Genomic DNA, 10,409 nt, shown 5'->3' on the forward strand with positions numbered 1-10,409 from the left:
CGCAATGCCGCCATAGGTGCGCATGAGAGCAGCACGAGTGGCCTGGGCTCTCTCCACGTCCTGCTGCTGCCATACCTGTTTTGACAGAGAGGCCCCAAGAGGTCAGCCCCGGCACTCCCACGGGCTCCTGCGGCAGGCCCTGCCCCGCAGCCTCACCAGCTCCTTGTTTCCCTGGGCACCTCCCAGCAGCTTCCCAAGCCGCTCCTCGAGCTGCAAGCTGCGGGGCCGGCAGCTGTTCCCATCCCGCAGCTTGGCTTCTCGCATGGGGATGGGGAGGAGGGTGCAGCCAGCATCACACACACTGCTGGCAGTTTTACCACTGATTTGAGAGGGCGGGGAGCCGCCTGGCACCTTCCCGTGGAAAGGTATCTGCCATAGCTGCTCACGGTCCTGCGCAGAGCTGCGCAGCCTGCGCGGGGCAGCGGTGCAGATGAGAGCAGTCTGCTCACCGCGCCAGGCCAGGCGGCACCGCTCCCTCCGCAGGGCCCTGCCCTGCCCAGAAAGGCTTCCCCACAGCCCCCAGGGGGGCAGCAGAGCCAGCGAGACTTCACCAGGCCCCTGCTCCTGACCCTCAGCTCGGAGGGAGAGGCAGAGTGTCACACGGTGCCCACCCCCTCATTGCTAGCTCCTGCTGAAGGTTTGCCGGGGAAACGCGGCTGCAAGCAAGCAAGTGCTGCAGCTGCCCCAGCTGGGTGGCTCTGATCCACAAGGTGTCAAACCCTGTCCTTTCCAAAGACACTTCAGGGGCCCCAATGCCAGGACGTCCCCTCTGAAACACAGGTCTCAGGTAGCTCTTCCAAGAGAGCTAAGCTAAAGGCAGCTGCCACGGTTTGGCTGCTGCAGGTGTAGAAGTGGAAACAAGGGCCAAAAAGGAAAGCCAAGCAGCAAAACCCTGGATCCTTTACCTTCCAGCCCGTGGAAGCCCGATAAAACCAGTGCCGGGTGAAAGCGGCAGAGAACATAGTCACCGTGTCCAAGACCAGGTGGAAGTGGCTCTCGGCAGCGTGAGACACAAGCAAAATCATTCCCTGCAACCGCAGAGAAAGAGGGAGTCGGCCCCAGCCCAGGCATCAGCTGTGGCCAGCGACAACGGCCAGGCAGGACGTTGCGGCAGGGGGGAAATGGCAGCAACGGGGAAATCCAGCAGGTGCGGAGCAGGGCCAGCAGCAGCCCTCCCTCTCCCCCAGGAGCAGGCAGGGGATGCTCAGGACATGAGCATCACCTCACCTGAGCCTCAGACAGCTCCACAGGGTTTGTCTCCTGAAGGAACTGCAGCACCTGCCCTTGGACGTGCCTGAGGTCCCGACAAGCTGCCAGCGCCGTCCCAAGAGCCTTGTACAGGAAAAGCTGAAAGAGAAGAGGCCGAGCCCGAGATGCGGTCACGGCCTGACCTGTCAGGAGAGGGCTGGCCTGGACGGACTCGACTGCCCCTGGGCACAGGCCAGGCCGGCCGCGATGCCAGGCTGCAGCCAGGCGCTGGGGCAGCCCCGCGGTAAGCGCCTTTTGGGGGCACGGGAAGCAGTGAAAACCGCCAGTGTGGGCAGAGCACTGGCGCCAGCCCCAGCGCGGGCAGGAGACACACCTTCTCCCAGGAGCTCGGGGCAGAGCTGCCCAGCTGCTGGCTCAGCTCCTGGCTCAGGCCCACGGTCCAGGCCTTGTCCTCGATGGGCTCCAGCGACGCTCGCAGGAACTGGGGTGAGCAGGAGAGGAAGCGAGTGTTCCCCTGGCCTTGGCCCGGGCCCTTTCCACACTCGCGTGTCCCGGCATGCGGCGGGGGGAGAGCTGCTGGGAAGAGCAGTCTCCTCCCCAACCCTCTTTTCACCAGCCTCCCTCTTCTCCTAACACCTCAGGCGAGACACCCCGGCACGCCGGACGTAGAGCAGGAGGCGGTGCTAAGGCGCGTGCCACAGCGTTAGCGGGCATTAGCCATCAGCCGTGGCACGTGTGCGGACAGCAGCTCCTCCGAGCGGGCAGGCACCTACTGCGGGGGGAGGCGCAGGGCGCTCGGGAGGTGCCCCCACCTCCTGGTGCCTACATAGGCAGCCCCGAGCTGCCTCCCACAGCTTTGTCTGCTCCCTCTTCTCCCTCTCTATTTGAGACACCCCCGCAAGGATGCTGTACCTTAAGCACACGGTGCTCCCACTCTGCGGAGTCCAGGGAGCTCTCGGTTTTTCCTAGAAAGCAAGAGGAACAAAAGCTCTCGCTGCTATTTAAGCTCACAGCCAAGAAGAGCCCGGTGGTCTCCTCTGCGATCAGACCTCCCAAAAGTCCCAGGCCATCAGGCTAGAAGGTGCCTACGAGCACCAACGTCAAGGCCCTTGTGAGGCCAAAGACACCGCAGGGGTCCCAGGGGCATTTGTCAGAGCCACTGATTCATGGTGGGGAAGGGTGCGCTGACCACAGCTGATCCCCACTGCTGCCGTCAGTGCAGCTCCCAGAGCAATTCCGACCACTGAGGTCACAGCACCCACCAGCAACATACTTTCTCCTTAAAGACGCACTGCTTTCTGCCCATTTGCAGCCCTTCTCCCTGGCTATTGCCGAGCACGGCTGCTGCAAACCGGCCCTGGCCTGGGCACTTGGTCCTCCAAAGACAGGGGCTGCACCCCCTCCAGGAGCACCAGTCCCGTCCCTCCCCCAAACACCGTTCCGACCAGGACATGGGGGTGCCTCCAAGACCTGCCGTCCAAGGGGACATCAACGGCCCCATCCATCCCCTAGGCCAAAGCGACGCCGGGGGATGGCTGCCCCCAGCCTCAGTGCTGGCTCCCTGGAAGGGGAAAGGCAGCAGAGCAAGAGCTGGGCAACTGGGGACAACTCCCCTCCATCCTGCTGGGGAGCCACAGTTCCCTGCCCCGCCTTCCTCCCCACCAGCCTCTCCCTCCCCACCCGCACTTTACCTTCCAGGTACTGCAGCAGGAGGGGGATCTGGGTCGCCCATGCCGCCCCCACGGCTGCGTGGATCCTGCCGCGGAGCGCCTGCAGCAGCTGCAAGGCTGCGACTGCGTGTTGGCTGCTGCCGTAAGCAGCCGCTGCCACCACCTAGGCAAGGGCAGGACAGAAGGGTCACTCCTGCCACCAGAGCCACAGCTTCTCCCGGGAGGGAGGGAGCTTGGCGCTGCTCGGCCAGCAGTGGGCAGCCATGGTGTCACCCAGAGTGCTGCCAGCCCTGAGAAAGTAGTGGGATCCTCCATGGGCTCGGGCAGGCTGGGGTATCCTGCCTCCTCTGCGGGGGGTCCCAGCACTGGCCTCAACAGCATCTCTGCCCCAGGCTGCCCCACCACCCCTGGCCAGAAAAGCCCTTTCCCCGGGGCCCCACTACTCACCAGCAGTCGAGCCAACAGGGCCTGGGGAGCTGGCAGCTGGCCTACGGGGAGGCAGAAAGGCTGGGTGAGCCGACGAGCCCCCACCATGCCCTGCCCCTCGCACCTCTGATGGCCCCGCACAGGGCTGAGAGCAGCTGCGCTGCAGCAGCGCTGGCCCGGGGGGCGCTCCCGAGGGCTGCCCACCACGAGATGAAGGCAGCTCTGGCATGGCCAGGAACGAGCCCCAGCTCACCAGGAGAGCACTGCCAGCAGGAGAGACAGGCCTCTGCGCTGGGCAAGGGGCCATGCAAGGCAGAGCCCCTCGTGCCCCGCAGCAGAGCCTGTCTCTGCCCTTTGGTTCTCCCGGGATCCTGCTCAGCGTTGGTGAGGCGCAGGGAGACACACACTGGCCTGACCCCCAGCCAAGCCCAGCAGCACTCACTGGAGCTCCTACCTTGCTCCTGGCAGTCCACGGCATCCAGCTCCTCCTCTTCTTCTTTGCACCCTGCTCTCTCCCGTCTCTCAACGAGGGCTTGGAGGCAGTGGGAGAGCGGGATCAGCATGCCGCTGTACTGGGCTGGCACCACGTACCGCAGCAGCCTTGGCCACAGGAGCTGTGGAGAAGAACCGGGCAATTGCAATTCACCACATTGGCACTTCCACTCAGCTTGAAGACGAAAAGAACGGTCTGCGTTTCCCTGAGCCGCGTGCGCTTCAGCCGACGTGAAGGGAGAGGCTCAGGGCATGGGGGAGAACGAGGGAAAACGTCCTGAAGGCAAGAAGTGGCCACAGCAGATGGGCAGAGGTCAACTTACTCTGGTCATCCCTCTCAGAGAGACATCCAGAGAGCCCAGGATGTCCATGCAGAGCGCTCGAAGAGCTCCATCCTCCTGGGTTTCCCAGGCGAAAAGGCCTCCTGCCACCTGCAAGACAGAGTTGGCAAAACCCCCGTTACTCTCAGCTCCCGACCGATGAGGCTCAGGCAGGACCCACCAGTGCTCCTGCGCCAGCCTCCTGGAAGCACTGACCTCCTGAAGGAGGACAAGGACAGCCGGAGCCAGCTCGAGGACCAGGTCTCAGACCCGGGGAAGCCTGGGAGCAGAGGGCACCACTGCTAGTCTGCACGGTCCCCCACAGCCCAAATGCTGCCATCGTGCTACCAAAGCAGAGGTGAGGAACGTGCCCTTCAGCAGGGCTGTGCTCAGTGCCAGCCCTGGCGGCAGCGCGCCCAGCCCGATGGATGCGGAGGGGCACCTGGAAGCCCTTTCCTTCGCCCTGCTCCCAAAGCAGAGCCTCCCTGAGCCTCAGAGCAAAGCGACACACACGGATCTCCCAGCTAGAGGGAAGCTCCGTCCAGAGGGAAGATCCGTGGCAAGACAACGGGAGGCTCGGCCATCCCCAGCTTTCATCTCCTGGGCACCCCGCTGGAAATGCCCACCGAAGGGACTGCCAAACGGCCTGTCCCCTTGCCAGAAGGGATGCGGGCCCCCAGAAAGTTATCAGATGGGCAGGGTGTGCCTTGGAGGGCCAGAGCACGAGACCACCACAGAAAGCTCCTCTAGCCAGGCCCACCTGTCTGCACTGGCTGTGTTTTGCTGATCGTCCATCAGCATTTAAGGATGGAGGACGTCGCGTCCCTACAAGCCCCTCCCTTTGCACGGCGGCTTTGCTGAAGGTGCCTGTGGGCACAGCTCAGCCCGTGGGGTGCACACGCAGCCCCGCGGTCCTGGGTGGCACGCCCAGGCGTAAACCCACATCATCCGCTGACATCGCCACCAACGTCAGCAGAGACACGCACAAGGAACGGCCATTTGGAAGCCGCTCTGACGGCAGTGCTGGTGCCGATGGCCCTGCAGCGTGGAGCTCTCCATGGCCAAGGACACCTGCAGGAGCTCTCAGCACAGTCCAGGCACCGGTCAAAGCCCCGGATGTCCTGCTCGGCCCTCACCAGTCTGCCCGAGGTCCGGCTGAACTCGTTGAAGATGTGCCCCACCACATCCCACGCCCAGCAGCTGGGGGAGCCGGAGCTGAGCAGCTCCCTGATGAACTCCAGAACCGCCCTCCGCACCTGCCAGGGGAGAGTGTGGTTATGAGCCTCCTGTTCTGAACCCAAAGAGTTTGCTTGGGGCAGCCTTTGTGGCCCGCAGAGCGATGACGAGGGCACGGCAGGAGCTTTTGCTCCTGGCATCAGGGCTGGGCTTCAGCACCAGGCTGGATGGGTATTTGCCCCACAGAGCACAGCGACCTCCCTGCCCCACTCTGCCAGCTCTCCCCGGGGAGGAGCCATCACCAACCACCCGGGCAATGCGCTGGCACTTCCCCAGGCACCCTAGCTCTGTCCCGAGGCAAAGGGTTTCTCTGCCTCGCCTGGCAGAGAAACCCAACCCTGCGATGGTCCCTTCCCCACCAAGCTCACCTGGGCACTGGGGTCGTTGCACACTGACCGCACAGCCTCCACCACCTGGGGCAGCTTCTCCCTCGTCGCAGGTGCTGCAAGAGATAGGGAGAGGTGTGCGTCGAGGCAGAGCCCCGATGGCAGAGGGGATCCCTTTTAAAGCTTCCAAGTTTTCCGCACACCAAGGGGACAGAAAAGCAGGGCCTGACTCTGACTTCACAGGAGGCAGCGGTGTAGCCAGAGCAACTCCATTTCTAGAGGCAGGGCTATTTTATAGGGACCAAACGCTACAGGAACACAGAGAACGAGAGAAACAGCATGGGTACAAGCAGCTCCTGTGCAAACCCGCTCAGCTGCCCACCCACCAGCCTGCCCGTGTTACTGAGCTTGGAGCATCGTCCCTGCTGTGCCACCGTTTCTAACTGCCGGGGGAGAGCTCGATCCCTGTTGCGGGGCGTCAGCTCGCCTGGGGGACCCGCACTTTGCAGCTCCTTGTGGGTGCAGGCGCACCACTTTCAGCCGGTTCCTGCTCTCAGCCCAGCAGCCCTGACCCCTGCCTCGTGTCCCTGGTGCATGGCACTGACCGTCTGAGTGGGCCAGCGCTCCCAGCAGGCCCAGGGCTGCCACGCAACCGGCCTCGCTCCCACCGCTCAGCCGGGACTGCAGAAACGTGACTGTGTCCTCGGGGCAGATTTGTGCTGCGGGTAAGAAATTGCATTCTGCATTAGCAGACAGCTGCTCCCGACTGCCGAGGACAGGGAGAGAGCTGCCACGGCAGGGCAGGCCATCGCCCAGTCTCTTCTCCTTACCCTGCAGCACGATGCAGCGGGACAGCGCTGCCTTATGGGCTGGGCTGGGCTCCTTGGTCACATCAGAGAGCTGTGGGAACAAGGTCCATTTTAGAGGAAGTCGCATCAGAATTGAGAGGGCCTGAAAGAAACGGTGCTCTCCGCTCTCCTCGCCCTGGGCACTCTGGGCACGGCACACACAGCCAAAGCCCAGCCCATGCAACGGTGGCCCCGAGCACACGCAGAGGCTTGTAGCAGCCCAGGCCGCCCAGGAGCTGAGGCTGAGGAGGGTCGAAAGGCTGCCCTTAGGGTGCCGGCGCCCCAGAGTCCTCCCACGACTCGGCCGTTCGGGAGATTGCTGTGGGAACCGGGCTGCCCCTCGGGCCTGGTCCAAGCAGCCAGGATCAGGCCTCCTGCAGCCTGAAGGTGGCACCTGCATCACAAATCCTGGCATGCTGCTGGCCTGCACAAAGGTCCCGGCAGAGGGGTGCCCTGCCCTGCCCTGCCCGCAGGCAAGCCTTTGCCCTCCAAGGCGATCAGGCGTGCGGGCCCCACGCCAGCGGCAGGGCGCAGGCTGCCCTTACCTGGCGGTGCACAGCGCTGCTGATGGCTAGAGCCATGCCCTGTGGGATTGGGGTCTGAACTCCCTCCAGCATCTCCAGGACATAGCTGAGGCTCTACAAGAGACCGGGGGAGGAAAGGGAGGCTAAAGCCACCTACAGGCACTTGGGAAAGGAGAAACCCAGCACATCTGGGACAAGGGGAGTCCCTAGCACCAGCTCCCAGGGGAAACCCCCCTGCACGGGGCTTCTTGTTTGCCCTCCCCTCAGAGCAGCATCGGGAAGGTCTCATTGCTCTGAAGAGAGCCCGCTGTTGACAACTCCGTTTCCCGGCACTTCCCACTCATCAGCCCTTGCTCCTCACTGGACTGGACTGCGCATGGCCCTGGGCGTTAGGGCAAAGCTCTTCCCGCACACAGAGCCCCAGGGAGGTGGCAATGCCTCCCTTCCTGAGAAGTCCCAGGGACTCTTGCCTCCCTCCTGGCCCCACCGGCTTGCTCTTTTCTTGCCCAAAGAGCCCAGGAAGCCTCAGGCCTCCTCTGCTCTCCCTGTTCCTTCTCTAAGGGCTTCTCAGCTCCTCCTGGCACCCCGCAGCTCCCCAGCACCTCGTGGCACTCGCATGAACCCAGCCCGGCAGCAGCGCCGGGCCCTGTGCAGCACCTCACCTTGGTGACCCGGGAGGTGTCTCGGACCTCTTGATATTGGGGCAGGAGCCAGAGGAGCTGCTCCCAGCCACGCTCTCGGTGCTGCTCCTCATGCAGAAGGACCTCCATCATGGCAGCCAGCGCCCCCAGGACAGCCTGCTTGTCCTGAAGAGGGAAGGGGGAGGCTCTGCTTGGAGGGCTGAAGGTGGGCCTAGCGCTCAGCATCCCTGGGACACCGTCTGCCCTTCCCCCTGGGAGGGGTTTCCCTTTCCCTTCTGTCCTGCAGGGGAGGGGCTCGCTCCAGAGGAGAGCGAGCGTTTCCCCACGCTGGTACCCCAGCCCTCCCTGCAGAAAGGCCCCAGGGCTCGGCTGCTTCCTGCCAGGGAGCCCCCCTCCCCTCGCCCCTCTGCTCGCACCCCACTGGGCACAGACGGACCCATCGACCGACGGGGACATCCCCGCTGCGGCCCCAGGCGTGGAAAGCAGCACTTCTCACCTCTTCCTCCTTGCAGTCCAGCCAATTTACCACTGCGTAGCGGAAGACCGGGTAAATGGCTTCACAGAACTGTGCCACCCCCTTGCGAGGGAAGGGGCCTTGCTCCTGGCTGCAGAAGTACGTATTGACCCCGTTCGACCATTGCTCCAGAGCTGCACCAGGAGAAAGGAAAAGGGAGCCTGTGAGAGACTGCAGCAGGGGCGGTACCTTGCATCCACGCCCAAGCCTGCTTTAAGGACAGTCCCAGGCTCGGCAGGGCTAAGCCCAGGACCAGCTCTGGATCCGAGGGCCACCTGTTCTCTTCAGGTGTCTGGATTCAAAGACCCCGCTGTTTCTCTCCTCCTGCCCACTGCCCCTTCTCCTCATCAACGGCCCGTTCCCCTCCAGCATTTCTCACTGCAGCCCCTTCCCTTCCCACGTACGCGCCCTTTCAGAGCAGGGATTTTAAACCCAGAGGACAGCAGGGGAACGGAAGCTGTGGGAAGGGACCCGGGAGTTCCTCCGTGCAGCGCCGCCGCGTCCTGCCCACAGAAGCCTCCCGGCCTACCCCCGCTCCTTCTACACACTCGCAGCAGTTTGGGATAACCAAGGCCCTTGCTGTGGGCTCACGTCCACCGTGCTCCCTCTGAGATCACACGGAGGCATCAAAGGCCATCCCGGCCCCTGGCCCTGGGACCCTGGCCAAGGAGCCGACACTCACCACTGCAGATGGCGCGCAGGATCCGGCCACTCCCTACCCGGCTCAGCATGGCACGCAGGGCGAGCAGCGTCATTCCCACGAAGGGGATGCACCGCAGGGCTGCAGAGAAGGCAGGGACAGAGGGAGTGAGAGGGTGAGTGAGAGACACGGGAGACTGGGGTCGATCCCTGGCAAGGCTGGGGCTGCTGGGCCGTGAGGGACATGGCAGAGGGCGTGGGGAGGGCTGCCTTCCCCAAGGGGGACACCGGGAAGCCCTTTGGGGAAATGCCAAGGACAGTGCGGGGCAGAGACCCTGCGGGTTTGTCTCCAGCAGGTTCCCACCCTTCAGGAACCGGAGTTGGGCTGGTAAGGCAGAGCTGCCAGCCAGCCCTGGCACGGAGCAAGGAGGAACGGCACCTCCATAGCTCCGCAGTTCAAGACAGAGCATTTAGGGAGGGGGGAGGGCCCCTCCTCCCTGTTATCACAGACCCCTACCCTACCCAGGAGCCGTACCATAGCTGCGGGCCATTTTGCCCAAGGTGAGGAGCACAATCTCATCGGGGGCCTTCCCCATGGTCTTCAGGTGGCTCTGGAGCTCGGACATGACAAAGTGGAAGTGGGAGCGGGCCAGAGCCACCAGGACGTCGCTAGCGGCCATCTTCACATCACCTGCCACGCCCTGCAAAAGCGTCACAGCTTAAACACTGGCGAGAAAAAGGCTGAGGCCCTCGGACAGGCGGAATGAGCCCGTCTCCTCTACGAGACGCCTCGGGGCAGTTGTGCTCAGGGCTGGGCAGCTGCTGCCTCTTCTACGCTGGGGGAGGCGAGCGGCTCCCTGGTGAGACGAGGGAGGCTTTTCCCCGGCGCAGCCCTGTGCAGCTGGCCCCTCTCCCTCTCCATGCAGATACCAGGAAGCAACGGTCACAGACTCGAGACCCGCCCCGGGACGTCTCCGTGGGGCTGGTGGATTCCTATGGCTCTTGCTCAAGGCAGGAGAAATAACCATGAGCTTGAAGCTAGCTCTTGCTCCGTTAGAAACAGCCCTGAGTCTGCTTCTCTGCACAGCTCTCTGCGTTCCCTCTCCGAATTCCCCGTAATGACGTGTCCCTAGAGCCTCTCCCTGGGGACCTCCGCTGGCTCTGAATAGCCAAGCAACGTCTCTGCGCCACCCTGTATTTCCCCAAACACCGGGGGCAGAGGCAGGCTCCTTTGGTGGCCTTGAGAGGGAACAAGCTCACCTGGGCTGCCCGCATGTCACGGGACGCCTCAGCTATCAGGCGGTTCACGACACCGCTCGTCAAACAGCCGTCGTCTCCCTGCAAGACGCCCTCCAGCTCCCGGTATGTCTCCACTCGGTCGCCCTGGGGACAGACCACAAAGGGGAGTGATGGGACCGGCTTTGCCTGCGTTCCCAGGGAGCCACGAGAGAGACCTGCTGCCCCCCAGATCATCTGTGTGACACGGGCACGAGGTACGAGCTGCAGGCATCGGTCAGCACAGCCATGGGGAACAGCAAGATCTTCCGCGGCACCTCTGACTGTA

General features: G+C 63.7%; 1 protein-coding gene across 1 annotated transcript; it reads right to left on the minus strand.

The window, feature by feature from the left end:
- Positions 1–740: 740 nt before the first annotated feature.
- LOC309406651 (uncharacterized protein) lies at positions 741–9,835 on the minus strand (the record flags this gene model as incomplete). Its single annotated transcript, XM_082001930.1, has 10 exons — positions 9,368–9,835; positions 8,889–9,073; positions 7,464–8,180; positions 6,083–7,067; positions 5,722–5,795; positions 5,254–5,498; positions 4,121–4,228; positions 3,372–3,919; positions 1,241–1,838; positions 741–1,043 (listed from the first exon to the last, which is right to left on the minus strand). The coding sequence occupies exons 1-10, from the start codon at positions 9,523–9,525 to the stop codon at positions 741–743; spliced, it is 3,921 nt and encodes a 1,306-aa protein (XP_081858056.1). The 5' UTR covers positions 9,526–9,835.
- Between the last annotated feature and the right edge of the window lie 574 nt (positions 9,836–10,409).

This window comes from Phaethon aethereus, assembly GCF_964289735.1.
Source record: "Phaethon aethereus genome assembly, chromosome: 7".
NCBI lineage: Eukaryota > Metazoa > Chordata > Aves > Phaethontiformes > Phaethontidae > Phaethon > Phaethon aethereus.